Source organism: Drosophila subobscura, chromosome A (assembly GCF_008121235.1).
Source record: "Drosophila subobscura isolate 14011-0131.10 chromosome A, UCBerk_Dsub_1.0, whole genome shotgun sequence".
Taxonomy (NCBI): Eukaryota; Metazoa; Arthropoda; class Insecta; order Diptera; family Drosophilidae; genus Drosophila; species Drosophila subobscura.
This window is the reverse complement of record NC_048530.1, coordinates 6093601-6113490: the sequence shown is the minus strand read 5'-3', so window position 1 is coordinate 6113490 and position 19890 is coordinate 6093601. Positions and strand designations below refer to the sequence as shown.

General features: G+C 46.6%; 2 protein-coding genes across 2 annotated transcripts; one reads left to right on the top strand and one right to left on the bottom strand.

The window, feature by feature from the left end:
• Window positions 1-9615: 9615 nt before the first annotated feature.
• Window positions 9616-11478, bottom strand: LOC117900445 (general transcription factor IIH subunit 3-like). The gene is made up of 6 exons (XM_034810818.1): window positions 11222-11478; window positions 10949-11132; window positions 10296-10888; window positions 10196-10232; window positions 10049-10130; window positions 9616-9982 (listed from the first exon to the last, which is right to left on the bottom strand). The coding sequence occupies exons 1-6, from the start codon at window positions 11385-11387 to the stop codon at window positions 9827-9829; spliced, it is 1218 nt and encodes a 405-aa protein (XP_034666709.1). The 5' UTR covers window positions 11388-11478; the 3' UTR covers window positions 9616-9826.
• A 1100-nt stretch (window positions 11479-12578) lies between these two features.
• On the top strand, window positions 12579-13943 carry LOC117894292. Its single transcript, XM_034801255.1, has 2 exons — window positions 12579-12683; window positions 12762-13943. The coding sequence occupies exons 1-2, from the start codon at window positions 12579-12581 to the stop codon at window positions 13941-13943; spliced, it is 1287 nt and encodes a 428-aa protein (XP_034657146.1).
• Window positions 13944-19890: the final 5947 nt, after the last annotated feature.

The following is a 19890-nucleotide window of genomic DNA, read 5'->3' as shown; positions in this document are numbered from 1 at the left end:
GCAAGAGGTGGGAGAATCCTATCGATTGGAAAGACATCGCCACATTGAATCGATAGCGTAATATATCTACATATGTGGCAAGGTGCGCAAAAACGTTGAAATTGCCAAAACAAAATATACCAGAATCAGGGCACACAGCAAAAATATTCCCAAAGTCACCGCCAAAGTTCGAATATATCGATACGGATACCCAACGATGTTTTATCGATGTTGCCAAATATTCCATTTAATATCGCACAGGTCTATTGGCACGCAGATCTCACGTGTGTTTAATATTTAAATAAGAAAACGCATTGCGAACATGCGGCTGACTGGATATTTATTGTTCCTGCTGCAACTTCTTTGGCCCGGTGACGGCTGCAGGGCGGGAGTGCTGGACAGCGTGGTTTCCTGGAACTGGAAGATCAGTATGCAATACACACACACACTCACACTCACACACACACACACATATATATGTAAGTATGCAAACACGTGCGTTGGATTTTGTTGCGTGCCTTTTCTAGTTGGATTTTGTGGTACACACTTGTTGATGTACGTGAATCGTATCGAATAGAATGCAGATCAGATCAAATCAGATCAGATCTGTCCTCTGCCCTCTAGTGCATGTACATATGTATGTACATAGCGAGATTTTTGATGTTTTTTTGTTCTTTAAAGCGTTGCACCCAACTACCTAACCCTCCCTCTCTGTGCACTTAATGCACATTTAAATGCGGCTGGGGGGAGGTTGGGTGGCTCGTCTGGGGGGCCATCTACTAGGGTACTTGGTCGCAGTCTGTTTGCCCAACTTTTCTGCTGACTTTTTAGACTAAAAGTCAAATATTTCATTTGGAAATTCCTGGCGACGAGGCGAGAATGAAATGTGAAAATTTCTCTCTCTCTCACACTCTCTGCGTGTGTGTGTGTGTGTGTGTGTGTGTGTGATGGCAACGAAACACATTTTTCTAACTGTGGCCCTGCCACCCTTTTGGCGGCTGCTTAAAAACTATAAATTAAGTTTACAACTTTTCCGCACAAACTTTTTTCTCTACTCTGCCCGCCCCTCCTATCATTCCCCCTCATCTCTGCCCATTCCATTCCATTCCATCTCGTTGTTCCTTGTCTTGTCTTGTCCTGTCCCACCCCCTCCCCCGCGCGCTGACTGTTTATTTTCGTTGTTCTATCACAGTGTGACAAAATGCAAATCCGAATCTCTGTTTCCCTTTCCTCCCCCCACCCATTCTCTCTCTCTCTCTCTCTGTCTCCGTTCGCTGCTTCCTATATCTATCTGTCGCTGCTGCTTCCCCATTTCCATTGCCATTTCCATCTTCATTTCTGCTCCAGCTCTGCATCTCGGCTCGTGCCACACAGCCAGGGGAGCCAAAATGTGTGTCAAGTGCTACCAGCAGCAACTTTGACATCCATCATTTGGCATCCGAGTCACTTGTTGACCTTTTCCTTTTGCAAAACACGACACGAACCGGACTGGCACCGTCTCGTGGTGGGTGCCCCCGCCGCCGCCGACGCCACCTGACAGCTAATCAAAATGTCGCACAAAGTTCATTAACAACATTTTCCAGTCAATTGTCTTGTTCTGGCAAGGCGGAGCAGACTGAGTGCTGGCGTATTTCTGCAGCAATATGTTTGCACCTGCCACTTGGCCAGTCTGCCAGTCTGCCTCTGCCTGACCATTGAGGTTGCTGCCTCATTTTGTTGAGCCTCTGTTTGTCCTCCCGCCCTCCCGCCAGCCGGCAAATCAGCTAAACTTAACGAACTGTTTTGGCTGTCCAATGAATCGGGCGGCAAATATTAAGCAATCCAAGCAAAAGGTGGGAGATGCCAGCCAGACTTTGCAGAGCAAAAACGGCGAGATTTATTCCCCTCCCTTGCCTGACGCTTGCTTGGACATTTTGTGTTTCATTTTTTAAATCTAATTCCTGAATTTCTGCATTTATCTTTTTAAATTTCTTTCAGCTGCAAAGCCTCAACGGGCAAGACCAGACAATCGACAAAGAAGGAGAAGAAGGAAGAGAGCACCTACAAAAAAAGGAGCTGCATCCGCATCAATATTTATATGCAAGCCATTAGCAGCGCCGAGATTATTCGTGCATATCCAAATGGCCAAAAGGTTTCTCTCTGTCTCCTCTCATGCACACGCACAAAAGCGCAAGCGGGTCAAGGATATGAGTAGTAGAAGGAGGAGTATTATCCACACATATGTACAAATGTCAGAGGAGGAAAACAAAGGCTAGAGAACGGATGAGAGATGGGCGGCGATGCTTGATGGCTGCGAGTCAATGGAGTGCCGCCGAGATGCCATTGTCACCAGCCGCCCATCATTATTATGATCATCATCTTGGAGCAGTAATCGTCACCTACAACTGCCTCTACATCTGCAGCATCATTGTTGTGCTTGATGTGTTTGCATTTGTGTTGCTGCCCCACTTGAAAGTCGCACAAATGAACGCGTAATTGTTTGCACATGAATACATTGAGTAAATATTTGCAAACACATTCAGCAGCAGAAAGAAAACTCCAACTCTTGCTCCCCTGCTGGCTTCTACTGCTTCTACACAAGCAACTGCTGCATTCTGAGGCATGCCCCAGCAGCATCATCATCATCATCATCAGCAGCATTTGCATGTCGTGGCATGGACTTGAACTGCATTGCCAAGTCAGTGAAGGCGCAGGCCTTAATCTGCTTACCTTGCCTCGGTGACAGACATTTCTTTTCACCTCTTCCTTCAACTGGCATTCCAAAAGGGTGAAGCATGCAGGGGAGGACCACGACGAGGAGCAGTGGAACTCAACTCAGTGAAGAGGAATCTCTCTCTGTCTCTCTCTCCGCTGGCAAAGTTGCTGAGCATCGCAGGGCTTTGCTTTAATTACGGTATGCCCCGGACTTTGAGAGAGCACAAACAAATTGCAAATTGTTTATGGCATGCAAATTAATCAAATCTCTTTCTCAATTAAGCCAGGAAGCCATGAAGCCAGGAGGATGCCAGCAAGCCATGAAATAGGAGTGAACTGCAGGCAGACAGTCAGGCAAAGTGAATCGCCTGATGTCCTGAGCAACGAGCAAACCAAACAAAACGAGGAGGGACACGTGAGACGCTTCTTACGCGTCACAACGTTCATACCCGGTAGGACATTTACCTTAGTGTTTTTTTTCCCTCAAATTTTACATTTTAAATGGTTTCTACACACGTCATACATGTGCATATGTGGTTTAAATTTATTAGTTATTCAGTAGACAAACTTAACCGATGCGAAGACAACAGCCGATTATTCGTGCCAAAGATGCGTTCTTTTGAGCACTTTTAAGGCAAACTAGAACTACTAATTCTATGACTTTTTATTAGGTTTCTTAGTGCATGAGCACTGCACATTTTGAATGGTTGTACTTCTCTCCGTATCTTTATCAGTTTCTGTTGCTTGTATCTGTATTTATCTGTGTTATTTGGTGTGTGTTTTCTTTTTTGTGGGCTCATTAAGCGTTGTGCTAATCTCTAGTGTATATCTTGTTGTTTCTGAATGCAAAATGTATCTGCTCCAGGTAGTTGCCACACATATTCTCCCTTTACTTGTCCTCCGTGCGGTGACTGCGGATCAGGGGGTATAGTTTCAGCAACAACTTGTCCGCCTCCTGGGTGGTCATGGCATACACGTAGACACGCCCATGGTCATACAGCTTTGCCACCACGCCTGGTACTTCACTGGTCACATAATACACATACTCCGAAGAGACATAATCGCGGCACGTCTGGGTGGACAGCACAGACCTTTCGGCGAACTTCTTTAGATCGACATGAAAGCCACAATCGGTCGTGGAGCGCAGGCGCAGGTACTGCACATTGTGCCCTGGAGCCGCTTCAAAGTGGGGAACATTCAATATGCGGGCCAGTAGTTTCTCCTGCACGTCGATCAAATCTTTCTTGTCTTCGCGACAGCCATTGATGGTAGTCAGACTGCCATTTGGCCAGAGCCACGATATCCGACTGAGCTCCGAGTTCTGGTGATGATTCTCGTCCCTTTGCAAGACATCGATGTGATTCTTGTAGTGGCTGCCGGATTGTGGCAGCTTTCTGGCTGCCGAACTGAGATCGATTGCCTGGTTCAAGTGCAGCGTGCAAAAATGTCTGGAATACTTCAATTCAATCCGCAAGGTCAGGGTTTCCAAGGGTTTCCGTTGGATCATTATCCTAAACTTGAGCTGTAGCTGTGCGCGGAGCGTCAGAAGCTTTGTGTCCAGCTTGCGGCACAGGTTTTGACGCGACCCTCGCCAAATCTCTCAACCCATTTGCTGCGCAATGCTGTGGCCTGCGGATCGCGATGCTCGGTTGTGGTTGCCTCGCAAATGTCCTCGAAAGTGTCCAGCATTGAGCGGTCGCTCCGTTGCCAGCCATTTTCTGGCAAGGTCGAGGGATATGCGCGGCTTAAGTGATGATTTTGCTGTTCGTTTTCGATTTCCTCCTCGAAATCAGTGCCCACTTGGTATCGGACTTCCCACAGCAGTGACTTGTACTGGGAAGTCAGGATTTGGCTAGTCTGCTGCAGCCACTGCTGGCACTCGGCTTCATCTTGTGGCTTGGGCTGCACATCTCCAATGTCTGCAGGCTGCCGTTGCTCTTCCACGTTCAAGACTTGCTCCTCCTCCTCCTCCGAGGGAGCTGCAACTGCTCTTCTCTGCTCTTTCTGCAGCATCTGCAAAAATTCCGGAGCCACTTCTATGCGTAGGCCTGGAACCAATTGCTGGGAGGTCTCTGGCATTTCGTTCTGCAGGGCATTGGCTTGTTCTAGTTCAAGCGGCACATCCACATCCATTTGGTCTTGCATGACAATGACTTCGTCAGCGGCTTTCTTGGGCTCCGAACTGTAGCGCCAAGGGCGAGTTAATGAAGGGTATAGATGGATGCGTTTTCCTGCCTCAATGAGCGCGTCGATCTCCTCATATTCACACCCTGGACGTTCTTTTCTGTTGGCCTTGACCCACCTGCATAGTTGTTTCATACGCAAGTCATAGGGTACGGAAGGGAAGCCCGGATATTCCAAAAAACCCTGACTCTTAATCGGAATCTTTGCCATGGCCAGCAACTCCTTTCGTTGTTTCTCGGCTTCCATGGCCAGCCGCTCGTCTCGTTTCTTCTCCGCTTCGAAGAGAGCAGCGACAGCCCGAGCATCTTCCTCTGGCGACGACTGTCGCCACTTCAGTTTTGGCTGTGTGGAGTGTTGAGTTGTTGTGGGTCTCTTGCCCGCCTCGAGCTCCTTTGCCATTGGAATATGTCTGGGCAGATGACTTGGCGGCTCTGGAACGGCATGAAAAGAGCTGTAAAATAGTAAGAAAGGATCTTTAGGATATGTTTTATGCATTCCCTCCATGCACCGCGAAATATCAACCAAATTAAGTGCCGAAACTGTTTGGGGTGTTCTCTTTTCGTATTCAAATTTCTTTCCGATCTAGTTTGCCTTGAACAACATGTCAAAGACAACAAATGTTGATTGTCACGTGTAGCCTTTTGAAGTCTACAATTTAATTTCACACCCAATAGTTTTTGCAAAAAATTGTGGATCATTTTGCAACCCATGGATGATTTCCTACTGCATTTAATAGGAGGATTTGGAAATATATTCTTTAAATGTAATTACCAACTGTACCTTTTGTCTGCAGGCTGCCGTTGCTCTTCCACGTTCAAGACCTGCTCCTCCTCCTCCGACGACGACGACGACGACGACTCCGACGACTCATCCTCCTCCGACGACGACTCCTCCTCCTCCTCCTTCTCCTCCTCCTCCTCCGACTCCTCCTCCTCCTCCTCCTCCTCCTCCTCCTCCTCCTCCTCCTCCTCCTCCTCCTCCTCCTCCTCCTCCTCCTCCTCCGACTCCTCCTCCGACTCCTCCTCATCCTTCTCCTCCTCCTCCGACGACGACTCCTCCTCCTCCTTCTCCTCCTCCTCCTCCATCTCCTCCTCCGCCTCCGACGACTCCTCCTCCTCCTCCGACGACTCCTCCTCCTCCTCCTTCTCCTCCTTCTCCTCCTCCTCCTCCGACGACTCCTCCTCCTCCTTCTCCTCCTCCTCCTCCGCCTCCGACGACTCCTCCTCCTCCTCCGACGACTCCTCCTCCTCCTCCTCCTCCTTCTCCTCCTTCTCCTCCTCCTCCTCCTCCTCCGACGACGACTCCGACGACGACTCCGACGACGACGACGACTCCTCCTTCTCCTTCTCCTCCTCCTTCTCCTCCTTCTCCTCCTTCTCCTCCTCCTTCTCCTTCTCCTCCTCCTCTGCAAGATATTCTTGGTGTGTGTGCAAGCTTGCATTTGGCTGTGCCTCGTAGTCGAGGTGTTCGATCTCGTCTGTGCTGCTAGAATGTTCCATTTTGTCTGAATATGCTTTCCGGAATTTGTTTGATATTTGTTTCTCTTACCTTTGGGCTGCCACTTGCTCGGCCATCTCAATGTCCTCGACTTGCGCTCGACTTGCTTTATTTTTCCCAATCTTATTGCTCATCTTGATTTCTTGCTTTTTTGCTTTCCGACTCAAATGACAAAACTAATGCAATGACACGCGAAACGTGTGGAAAAAAGTGAAAAAAAAAAAAAAAAAAAAAGTTACCAGCTCGAAAATGTTCACACAATTATTATTCAAAACTAATATCCGAAGCAAAAAAAAAAGAAATATTTAGATCCGTTCCCGACGAGTTACACAACTGGAATGAACTAAATCCTGGCTTTGCCTACGACCCCAACAATTTCACAAGTCGCAGACTACTTAGATGGCGAATTTTTGTGTGTTTTTCATAAGGAAGTGTTTTTTTTTTTTTTTTTTTTTTTTTTTTTTGGTATTTAATTGCGGACGCGATATTGGATGGTCGCACTGTTTTTTGTTTATCAAATTTTGAGAACTGAGTACTGCCACTGTTACACTCATGGGTATAATATTATGCCACAGACAATTACCATTTCAACTGATTCTTGCCACAGGAGTCGGCCCTCCTCTTGGTGTCGGATCGCAGCTAATGAACAATGGTTCATATTCCTCTCATATTCTCTCCGCCTAAAAGTCTGAGGGTAAGAAGGGCAGCTCGGTCAGCCAGGTCTTGCTGAAACCCTGTAGCAGTAGTCTATCAGTAGATCTGTGAATAATATTGATTGTCTAGTCAACCCGATGCTACCCTTGGCTGTAGCTGCTAATACATCAAATTGTTTGGGCAGCGAACTATTAGACACTCGTAATTATAATTAAGTGAACTTGATATGCCAGCAGCATCCCTCCAATATCCGAATGACTTCAACTCCAACTCCGACTCTGCAATTAAACTTTCCCAACTGAATAATTCGGTCTAAAACTATCCATACGAGTGGGGGGATGGTGGATAGTGGCTGTGAGGGATATCCAACTTCATGTAATTGAGTGTAAACTTGTCGGAGCATTTATTTAATGCTTAATCAAGTGATGTGTAGCACATGACTTATCCACTTTGCCAGCTCTCTCTGACTGGGCTCTGCTCTAGGCTGCTGTTGTGTGTTAATGCCATTGCCAATGCCAATGCCAAAAGTGTTGTGTCAGTTTCTTGCCTGTCAAAAGTTGTGCTGTGTCCAATTAGCATAATTTTCTATGCTGTCTCAACTTTTGGCCCCCCTTTACCCTTTAGCCTTTAGCTCCTTGGCTAATGCCACAGATAGACAGCAGCGCAACACTATCCCTGACAGTATCTAAATTGCCACACAAATTATACTTCAAATTGTCGTTTCAAGCTGTTGTCCCTCAGTTGGGAGACAAAAATGTAGCCCAGTTAATGCCATTTCTGCTCAGGTGAATTGCTCCCACATTAACGAACGTCTTGTAATTATTTCAGATGTGTCACGAGTGCGGCAATTAATCATTTGGATCTGCTTTGGATTGGGTGCTAATGTGCCGTGACAGTCAGTCCCGCTTCAGAATGAATGCGGGAAAATGCGGGATGCATTTCCCATTTCTGAATGATTTCTAATCCCTTCTACTCGAGCCACAATTCGTAGCGGCCATCGGTAGTGCCATTGCCGGTGACAATCGCAGTTACTGCCAGCAGCCAGCAGCCAGCGATGATGTTGCGGCACCTTTGAAACTAAGAGAAAAATCAACAGCTGGCAAAGAGCGCGCCAGAGCCAAGGTCGTTCTTGGTCTCTCTCTTCTCACCACGCTCCGTCGGGCATTGCGGCGATGAGGCACGACACAATATACGACTCGGCACACGGCACGAGGCAAAAACTCACCACTAAACGAGGAGGCGCATCCGTGTTGCCACAGTGCTGGGGCCACTGAAATCGCTGCCATTCAGTTTAACGTTGAACTCTGCTGCTGAAAGTTGCCTACGCCAACCAGCCACGGATCAAAGACTCAGTCAACCAATCAGTTAGCCATTCAGTCAACCCACTCGATGCCAGAGTCAACCAGGAAACTCGTCACCCAGCCATTCGAGCAGCCATCGCCGCACAGCGACAGGTCGCGACGTGTGTCCTTCCTCACTCTCCGGTTTGATTCCTAAAGTCCAAAGTACAATCCATACAGTCGAACGGACAGTCGGTCAAAGTGTCTCGCCGCTAATTATCGTCATTAGTCTTCAAGAATTTTACATCCACGCGTTTCGTGATTGTTTTCGAGCGCTGCTGGCGCTGATTTGTTTCAATTTTGTGCAGAGTGAAATATTAAACGATTGCTTTTTGTTGTGTTTTTTTTTCGGTGATTTCCTGCCGGCTCATCACACACACACCGGACACAGTGCGTGTGATTAATATTCAAAGAAAAAACTGTCCAACGAAGCGTGAAAAAATAGCAAAAAAAAAGTAAATAAAGAAAAACAGCAATCAGCTAACGCTGAGCGGCAGAAGATACGCAGCTATAGCCCCATAAGAACCACAAAACCAAAACCAAAACCCAAACCAAAGCCAGAGGTAACCAGAGAGGCAAACCCATCGAAAATCAACAAATCAACCAAATAGCCTGCTGGCCGGAACGATCGAACGGTTAGTAAACACAAAACACAACTTTTGTTTGTTTCCCTCTCTGTGGGGGAGTGGAGGCATGCTCTATGCCGCTCTAACCTCCCTTATCATATCCATTTAGAACCCATTTGCAAGTGCAATTTTCCCGCAGCAATAAAACAAAAGAATTGTTAACATCTAGCAATGATTTTATGCATACAATTGATATGCGATTTACATACAATTTGGATACATTCAAAGTGATTTTAATACTGCAATTTGATGTCCCAAAATGGAATATGAATTCGAATTCGAATCTGTAATGTGTTGTGTCAGGGCAGCAAAGGGGTTCGCCAATGTCTTGAAGTGTGTCTTTATGCAGCGCTAAAAGGTTCAATGGTAGCGCATTAACCTTTTAGCGCTGTACTTGTGCATCCGATATCTCGAATCTGTATGTAATAATAGACAGAGAGACTCTCTGAAGATGAAAGTGTTTAGTACTCCAGCGTTAAAAAGGTCCCGAGATGTGGATGATGAACCGTTTTAACGCTGTGCTCTGCTATGGTCATAACTCGATTGGAACGAAATATGTTTCTGTTTTGTGTATTTGTATCGATCGATACAATCGAGTTATGCATCCATGCTTTGGGTTAAGTCTATGCGCTAAAAGGTTCAATGCTACGGATGACACCTTTTGAGCGCTCAATTTGTATGAATTTGTAGGTGTTTATCACAAGATCCCACGTACAGTGGTGTAACAGATGTGTAACAGTGGTGTAACTGTGGCTTAACATTAACCTAACAGCGTGACTGTAGTGTAGCTGAAGTGTAAAGGTGTAGTAGGTGTACAGGTAGGTGTGTTGTGTGTGTACAGTCTGTGGACTCTCAGAAGAATCCACACGAGCCCAGATTGAGGTCGAGACCTGAGGCATGGGCGATGCGCACAATCGAGTGGATGCGACGTGCGTTGCGTAACTCCGAGTCATTCGATTGGATGTGTCGAGCAATGTGCGATTCCACGATATGGACATGCTTGGGTTTCTGCAAAAGGAGTTTGTTTCGATTGAAATTTGGTTCAATTGAGTTGATTCGATCGGCTCTACCCACCTTTTTGATCGGAAAAACAATGCCATTCGGATTGAAGTTCTTGCAAATGATAGCGCCTTCGTTCAAGGGTTCTTGGGTCTCGCTGTGCGATCAAAGGAAAGTGAAAAGTGCAATGAAAAGTCAGATGAAAGGCAACAAAGTACTTACAGACAGTCGTCGCAGTAGGGTGAGTATTTGCAGAGCACTGTAATGGGAGGATGCAAGAGATTAGTTCCTGTAGTAGCATATCCCTTGGATGGATGCTCACCCAACTTGCACTTGGAGCAGACGAAGCCAATCTTATTGGCAAAGCCGTGACAGGCACAGCGGGCGGGCGTCGTAATGTGTGGCTTGACCGCCTTGACCAGGAACGTGGGATACAGGTAATGGTCGACCAGGCTTCCCACCAGACTGAATGTATCGTCGATGCAGAGGTAGAGGCCATCGGTGACCTCGGTGGCACGTTGCAGTGGCTGCTGCTTGGGCACCTTGATGCCACACACATTGATGGTCACATTGGTCTCCAGCGCCTCCTGGATGAGGTTGTCGTAGCGCTTGTGCACCTCCTTTTGCAGAACGGAGCCAGTGACAATGACAATCTGTGCCTGGACGCGACGTCGTGGATATATGTCCGGTATCTGGCGACGACGCTTCTGAATGTAGCAAAGAGCCAGTTCCAGGGCCTCGGCTAGCAGCGAGGGCTTCTTGTTGTCCACAATCACCTGATCGGCGTCGATATTGGAAAAATCGCGAAACAACTCCGCCTTGACCTTCTTCAACACTTCGTACTCCATGGTCATGATCGTGTCCAGTTGGTAGTCGTAGGAGGTCAATGGTACATCAATCGAATGTGCCAGCATGCTGGAGGGGAGGCTGTCAGAGGGGGAGCCAGAGTGGAATGTGCACTCGGGCGCTACTCACACAATGTTCCGGGAGCACGCAATGACCCCCACTTCGTTGCGTGGACGCTCCAGCAGATGGCCATTGGCCAGCACCATGGCAGCATCCAACATATTGAAGACCATTTCTACTTTCCCCGGCTGTATGTAGCCCTGCCCGAAATCGATGTCCAAAATAAGCACCAAAATTTGCACATCTTCGGTATCTAAAAAAGCGCGAGGGAAGAATGAGATCTGGCTACTGCGCCTGCCACTACTACTACTGCCAATTGGGAGTCCTCCTCCGCTCACTTACCCAGCTTCGTTTTATGCACTTTAAGGAAGCGCCGATTATCGCCCATGGAATCAGTGGGAATTTCAACGACATGCGCCGCCTCATTGCCCTTCTTTTCTGCTTCAGTTTTTGAACTCGCCATTTGCGTGGTGGAAACATTGGAGCAACTTGGAAGTTCTGCTTCCATTTTCTAGCAATATTTCCCAATTTTTTCGTTTCTGCTTGCGCTCTCACAAAATCTATTGAATATTGAATATCTCTCTACACACTGACACCGTAAGCTGCTGAACAGAAGTGTTGAAAAAGACGCAAAGGCTGGCACTATTTTCTCCGCCTACTGGTGTTGATCAGCGTGGAAATCGTCGGTTAGGCTGAAACCTGAAAAATCACTTGAAGAAAGTGTGACACAAAAGGCAAGGGCAGCAGCAGGGGGAAAGGGCAACCCTACATGATTTATGAGGCACATTAAATTGAATATTCAACATAATGTAGCATTTAAATGACCCACGCGCAAGGCTCGCTCGTTCGCACGCATAAAACGGGCACAGACAGAGGCCCAAAAGTCAGAGACAGAAAAATACATTATGCGAGTGTATATAACATGCACACTGTTACATATGTATATGTATCTGTTAGACTCTATACAGTGAGTGAGTGACACCGCCCACCGAAGGCCATCTGTGTTGGTTGGTGCCGCACCGACTGCATGGGGTGTGGCTGCCCGCGCAAATTCTCAAAGAGCCAAGCAACAAGATCTGCCCCAAGGCTTCATGGCTGCTCCTTACTTTCTTCATATTTGTGTGAAATGCGGAAATCGCTTAAAGTTTCCACAGCGATTGAATATTTTCCTTGACTCCACACGCCAAGCGCTTGCCAAAAAAATATTCGCAACTTTTGTGCGTGTGTGGGGCAGTGTGTTGGCTAAAGTAATTTACCAGCACAGCTGAAGGCAGGCCAACGTCGAGCGGCATCATAAATCACACGTTTTGCTCAAACTACAGAAAGTGGCACGCTGCATGGGGGGCCATGGGGCATGAGGGGCATGGGGAAGAGTGGTTTGGGTGCGGTGTGAGGTGTGCTGGCAGCTACACGCGTTACGTGTCCAGGTCAAATGTCAGAAGTCAGCCAATTTTGGACACATTCTAACAGACAAACAGTTTCATGCACCTTGGGCTTTTTTCGAACTTTTGCACGTTTTGCAGCACTTTTTGGGTAGTGCTATCGATACTGAGGATATCGATAGGATCGAGCGTGCATGCGGCTCTAGAACATTCCCTTTTTCATTCGGTCGTCGTACGCAAAGGTCGCTGTTTATTTTCCTTTCATTTTATTTTCTTGTGTTGTGTTGAGTTTTTGTGTTTTAAAACCCAAATTTAATATGGAGAATAAAGTGGAACAGTCTCAAGACAAGAAGCCGCATCGCAGCGATAATACTTTGGATTTTTTTGGATATTTGAAAGCCACGCAGCGCATGAAATATTGGGTAAGAAGTAGTGGTAAAGACACACATACACTCACACACACAGGCACTGATACTCTCATACAACTCTCATAAAATTAGCAACCAGTGGCCAATCGTACAAAGGTCGTCAAGTACGTTTGCCTCTCGGATGTGAGCTGCGACGTGGACTCGGTGGCAAGCACCTTGGCGTTGGGCTACTACCGCTACCGCAACAAGGCGTCGATTTTCGACCACTATGTGCCAGTGCTGAATATGCGCCGTCGCGACTATGACAACAAGCCGGAGCTGGCCTACATGCTGGAAAAGTGGAACATTTATGCGCAGCGGCACCTTCTTTTCCGGGACGACATTAGAAGTGACAATTTTAAACAATGCAAGTTCATTTTGGTCAACCACCACGAAAGTGTGTTCCACCGTCACGTGGTGGAGTATTTTGATTACCGTCCGGGCCGCAGGGACGATTTGCCGCTGCCTAAGGACTGCAGGCGCGACTTGAGCCTGCTGCCGATGCGCTCGTGCGCCGGCATGATCACGGCCCTGTACAAAAGAGACTCGATTGAGTGCCAGGTGGTGTACGATCTGCTGCGCACCGCGCTGCTCGTGGCCAACGTCAACTTTGTGAAGGTGCCGCCGCAGAAGCTGCGCGGTCTGCGCGACCTCGAGATGCTCCATTACCTGGAGACGTGCATGCTAACCAAGCCCATGGAGATGGCGGAGCGTGCCCAAGACTACCAGAAGCTGATCGAGTCCATGTTCGATTCCAAGTCGCTGGATGTGGCAAAGCTGCTGTTGCGCGACTTCAAGGTGTTGAGGGCCACCGACGGAGACTCGACGCGTCGCCTCGTCTTCACCAGCTTCCCGATGGACATCACCATGCTGGTCACCATCAGCCGCGCCATGTCGGCGGTCCACACCTTCGGCAAGGAGCAGGGCGCCGACTTTGTACTGCTGGTGGGCACCACTCCCGGCGTGGCCGAGGACGATACCATGGCCGTTGGTCAGCTGGGCCTCATCGACGTGGACGGATTGAGCGATGGCACCAGCCGTCATCTGTTCAACCACATGGTCATCAATCTGAATGCGTACGCTGATCCACCGTTGGGGCTGCACCCACTAACCCACATCGAATTTATGCGCGGCTCCTTCTTCAAGTTGGATAAGTTGAATACGAGTGTGCAGGCGATGCTGCGTCTTGTGGAGCACATCGCGTGCCACTGGACACTGACTTGTAGCTGTATCGACGGAGAACCCTCTAAGACGACATGCTTCAAAGGGTATTAAAATATTCCACAGTATTAATTCCACATATTATATGTACATATGTATATATTATGTATATATATAGGAAATATAACTAATGTGTACGGAGGTGTACCCTGTAATCCATTATCGCCCCACTCTCGTGTCGGGTTGGGGCAATCACTCATCGAAATCTCTTTGACCCGCTGCCAAATCATATTTCTCGAGCATATGAATTATGTGTGGGGAACAAAATGAGTTTCCCGGCTTCCAACAAGATGTTTATAAAAAGTGGAAGCTCTGGGTAAGGCTCTGGGGCAGGGTAGGGCAGCGGATGGGGCGTGGTGTGGTGCGGAGTGGTGGCGTTGTGACTGCCATTAGACAACGCATTAATCTAATCATACGAGTTCATATGCGCCTTCCCAGAGACTGACTGCCTTAGGAATCATTGCCGCTTGCCCACAAAAATCATGAACTCAAAAATGGTTAAGCCCCACACACGCACACACACACGCAGAGACACACACACACGCACGCACCCACCCATACAGCAGCAAAGACATTTGCAAGTTGATTTATAAGCGCGCTGATGTCAGTTACGTGCAAAATGGCAGCAAGTTCTTTTTGCCTGCCCCACGCACGCACTCAATAAGGTTACGAGCAACGGAAGCGGCCAGGTGGGATAGGCAGTGGGGTGTGTGGGAGGGTGGCTTACCTGCTTTTTGTGCTCAAGTTACAAAGGGTGTGGGGTGTGGGAGCCGTGGAGTTCTTGAAGAGTATTTGGGTAAAGAAAAGGCTCGACTACCTCTCTCTCTCTCTCTCTCTCTCTTTTTCCTGGCATTGCGCAAATTGCTTGCAACACTTTTTGTGCCATTCACCTTCCCCGCTGCTTGCGCCTATGCCTGTGCCGTGGCTTTTATAAATCGCTTAGACATGCCCGCCCCCCACTACTCTTTCTCCCCTTCGCTTCACAACAACAGCCAGTCAGCCCAGTCAGTGGCGACAACTCAAGTCAAAAGAAGCCCGAAAAACAGGAAGCTTCGAAGCGAGAGCTGGAGCGGCAGTGGGAACGGGAGCTGTAGTCCTCCCATCCACTTGTGGGGCTGCTGGCGCCACTCAAAACACATCCATCAGCAGCGTATTTGTATGAGACAGAGAGTGGGAGAGAGTGGGAGAGAGAGTAAAAAGGTTAAAGGTGTTTTTTCTCTGCACAACTCTCACGGCGCTCAGCCATTGTTGCCGGTCCTAATTGTCAGGACTGCTGCTGCTGCTGATCCTTCGACTGGGACATACTTTTGTGTGCGCAACTCGCGTAATGAAGATAATTGCTGCTAAGCGGATACGGGCGGATTTCTGAGACACCTCCACAGAGCACAATCGCAGTCCCAGCCTCGTCCCCATCCCCATCCGCTGTGTTGGCAACAATGTGCTGGATTTTCGGCAGCAAAGTAATCCTTAAGATGTGGGCCACATTTTCGTATATTTTCGAAATTAATATTAATTTTTCCATTCACAAATTAAAGCTAAAGCCTCAAACGTTTCGAACGTTGCTTGTTTGTGCAATTTTCACTTCAGTTTTGATATACATTTCTAATCAGTTTCTAATCTTAATTGCATTTAATTGTTGCAAATGTTTTGCAGCTCGTCAAATTTCATGCAATTAGTGTCTGGAAATGGGTTACATTTCAGGCTCTCAATTTCAATTAGGTTTGCAATGAATAAATGCATTGAATGAATGATTTAAACGGCGGTCGATAGGTCGTTTATTGTTAAACTTTTGCTCAAAGAAACTTTATATTCTGTGTGATGAGATGATGAAAGAATCGTAATATTAGTGGCAACTCCTTTAAAGGCAACTCCTTTGGGCAGTCTCTGGCCGCCTCCATCTCCCTCAATCCTCGCTCCATCTCTCTCCCTGCATTATTATTTTATTTTGCTCTTTTTAGTCGTTTACTCATTTTGCTATTTTTAATTTGCCCAGAACGTGTCTTGTACCGCGCGCCCCTTGTCTGCCTGCTGGTCTGGGTTCTGGTTGCTTTGCCCGAGAACGACAGCGAGCGAGAGAGAGTGAGAGAAACTTGCATTAATTAAATTCTTTCAGCTGTTAAAAGGTGTCGACTCTGCTGCCTGCTCCTGCTCCTGCTCCTCCTGCTGCTCCTGCTCCTGGGTGGTGCTCGTGTTAATTGTTGGTGTGTCATAGGAGAGGGGCAGGACGACGAGTTGCAGGAATTGCAGCATCTGGCTAATTGGTAAATGCTTTAAAGTGCCGGTTGGCTAACGACGCGTATGCGTAATAAGAACAAAAGTGGCAAGTGTGCAAGTGGAAAGTGGCAAATGGGACAAACTAGACTCCCAGCAATCCCCCCTCTGGCTGCTTCCTCCCATCATTTGTGACAGACGCCAACAATTTATGACACAAAAACAGATTGGGGCCGACGGATTATGCAACATGTAACAGGTTATTGTTCCTCTACCTCTACCTCTACATGCCTCTCCCCTCATTCCATTCCTGTCCATTGCTCTACATTATTTTGTTGCTTCATTTGTCTCGCTGGTTTTCTTTCGGCCTTTTTTTCGGGTTTTTTTTGCTCCTCTTCCGTTTGTTGGCATAAATTTATTGTGGCCTGCCCCAAACGCATTTGCATAAATATTTTAATTTGCATTTCAACGAACACGAAACATGAACATGGATGGGGACTGCCCACCCAACCATCCACCATACACATAAGGCATATAAAGGTTAGCACAGATCCCCCCCTTGCACGGCGTTTTCTTCATTGTTTCGGCATTGTTTTTGGGCCACAAAAATATAGAAAAAAAAAGGAATAGAAATAGTAATCAATAAGAAATATTTATGTGGCCATTAATATATGGATTGTATTCTGAACCACAGACTAGTTCTCCAAATTCAGGCATTTGTATGCAAATTTTTTGCAAAGCCAAATAATAAGATTTATATTTTCCCATCAGCAGGGCATTTATGAAAATTATATTTTTTTTAAAAAAGTGAATTCGCTTTAAGCGGATTTGAAGAGCATAGAACTGCACGCTTCCATATTGATTCATTATTGGATGCTGAAAGTGCCTCCTGAAAGTCACAAAATTCCAACTAAGATCGCTTGTAGCCCTGGTAGAGATGCACAAGTTTGCAGACGCTTATCATATCAAAAGCCTTTCCCCTAAAGCAAAAGCAAAAATAGAGAAAAAGAGCAAAAAAGTGGGGGACAAAACTAAGCAAACAGAACGGTACTGGAAAATATGTTTTCATTTTTGCCTCCCTGCACGAGCATCTACGGCAATCAACGGCACATGGGGAAAACTTTCCATTTCAAAATATTTTCTTAGCCAGCTTTTCAATGCTGCCTATGTTCCTATGGACACAACGGCAGGTCCAGGACGGGAACAGCAAGAGGAACAGCAGAAGGACTATTGGGCCAAACAACAGCAATTTTTTTGTGTGCCTTCCCACAAATAGAAGGAGTATCTGCTTCTTTTTGTGTGGTTTGTGCTCTGGGAAAAGAGCAGTCTCATCGTGGTACTGCTGCTCGTTGTCGTTCTGGCTGGCACTCTGTGGCATGCATCTGTTTGTAGAACAAGCCAGAGAGCCAGGGAGCCAGATATGTAGATGGGAGGAAGCTGTTTGTAATATGGCAAATTTGTTAGCATCGGCATAGCATCGGACATTGTATAGCGACTGAGAGGACTAGAGAGCACAAGCTGCAGATCAATAATGGAATTTGAATAACACTTCACGTACAGCAAGGCGTACACATGATTCCCTGAACAATTGCAGCAAATTAACGCAATTACTGTGTGCAGAGAAAACAGCAAAAAGGAATTGCGAGAGAAAAGGAAAATGCAATAAAGAAAAATGCAGTGGGCGAAGAAATCGTGGGAGGGAGAATCGTAGGAGCAGGATTGATTGGGATGGTGGGTGGATCCAATGCCATGCCGAAAAACATGCGCCAATAATTGGGCAAAAATATTATTGTCACCACAAAAAAACAGCGTGGGACAAACAACAGTCAACAATGTTATTCAATTATTCAGCCACGATAGCAACGCAACTCAAGGAGAGTATATTTTTATGCATTTCAAAAGGTTGCTCTTCACAAATGTTCTACGGGAATACCCGTAATAGATATAACCACAACTAAGTTCTCCTTTGTTGCCAGCAAATAATGCAATTCTAAAGTCCTTATAATTCTTTAGATTTCCATGCAAAGGTCTACCACAGCTCGAGAGCAAACGAGAAGGAACGTTGTGAGACGCGGCAAGGGTCGAGTCCTTACTTTTGGAGCATGGCAAAGAGCACTTGAAATATTTCACAGGAATCTGTATGCAGTTTATGGTGTCGAAAACTCGTCCCTCACATAAAAAACAAAACTAAAATATTCCTCAAGCAATAAGAAATAGTTCCACAAATTATTTTATTAAATAACTAAATCCATACGATTGCATAGCTTTCCTACACAAATTGCATTGCTGTGGCAGATGCCCCATCAGAACTCGGGCATAATTCAATCAAACGAGCTGCAAGCCCCATTGTAGAAATGCCCAATGGGGCCGAATGGCTTTATTAGCCGCACACAAGAACAGAAGAGCCCCAGAGTCAGAGTCAGAGCCACTTGCAAACACACACACACACTCTCTCACTCTCTCTCGCTCTCTCTAGCCCCTGGAGTTCATAAAAAAGCAAATATGGAAAATAGCCATCAAATTTAAAGATTTTATATGGCAAAATGCCTTTCAACCCATTCCATTTATCCAGACTCCTTTTGCCTTGGTCTGTAGTCGGTAGTCTGTAGTCTTTAGTCCATAGCCTGTATATCGATGGATAATATATTTATATTTAAATAACACTTCATCATGCCGAGGCTGCGTATGCGTAATATTGTTTGCTTTCATGTTTTTCGCCCCCAAAAGAAGAAAAGCCGAAGGAGAAGCCCAACAGCCCAAGGAGTAGCATAGACTTATAAATAAACTTGATCCATTGCACACACACAAGCACACACAACAGGGACAGGGCGAGAGATACGGGGCGGCGGGGGGCACTCAATTTGTGCCTTGACTGTCGAGTGCGATAAATTTGGGCTTATGATTTTATCCCTTTTTACAGCCCTTCAAGCACGCGATGCCACACGCGGGAGAGAGAGAAAATGTGGCAACTTCCAAGTCAATTCCTCAGTTTCATTTTCATTTCTGGGCTAAAGTTCCACCGTTTCCATTTCCACTGCTGGAAGGGGTCGTCCTGCTATCCTGGGGCTCGATTCTCTTGGCTCCGCTCATGCATGAAACAGCGCTTCAGGAACAGACAAAACCAAGAGACAGCGCATTGTGTCTGTGGCTGAACTGAACTGAACGGAGCTCAAGAATAAATAAACTACAACAATCGGAGCGGAGGCAAGTCAAGCAAATTACACACACAAACGCGTGGACACACGACAAGAAGTAAGTTTATTCTGTTAGGTTTTTGGCCACAAAATAGAGCCACGGCCGCAAAACTGCAGGCGAAAGCGAAACTTTTCAGAATTACATGCATAAATAACCCGCCAACGGAAACCGCACACACAGCAACAACAAAAATATACTGAAAAGAATAGAATTAACGCAACAACAATAAATTGTGAAGAGCTGTTAGTCAACATGAGCTGTTAACTCTGTGGGGGCTGTTATACGCACGATAGCTCGAAAGACATCGATATCAACAGAGGCGATAGTTCTCTTTTGAAGTGGAAGCGATCAAGACAGCACGCGTCGAAGAAAACCTATTTCACAATTAATTCACTCTACATATATTTTTCAACTTATTATATCCAATAAATACTACTATACTACTCTAAAGCCATCCCTTCACAGTTCAGAAGTGGGATTAGTAGAGTTGTTATGTGCAGAGTGTAAAATTTTAAGAGAAACTCAAGAAAAGCAGCAAGAATCGTCGGCGTGGGAAGTTTGCAATGGGATGTGTTCCCTAAGGTCTATGTGACAA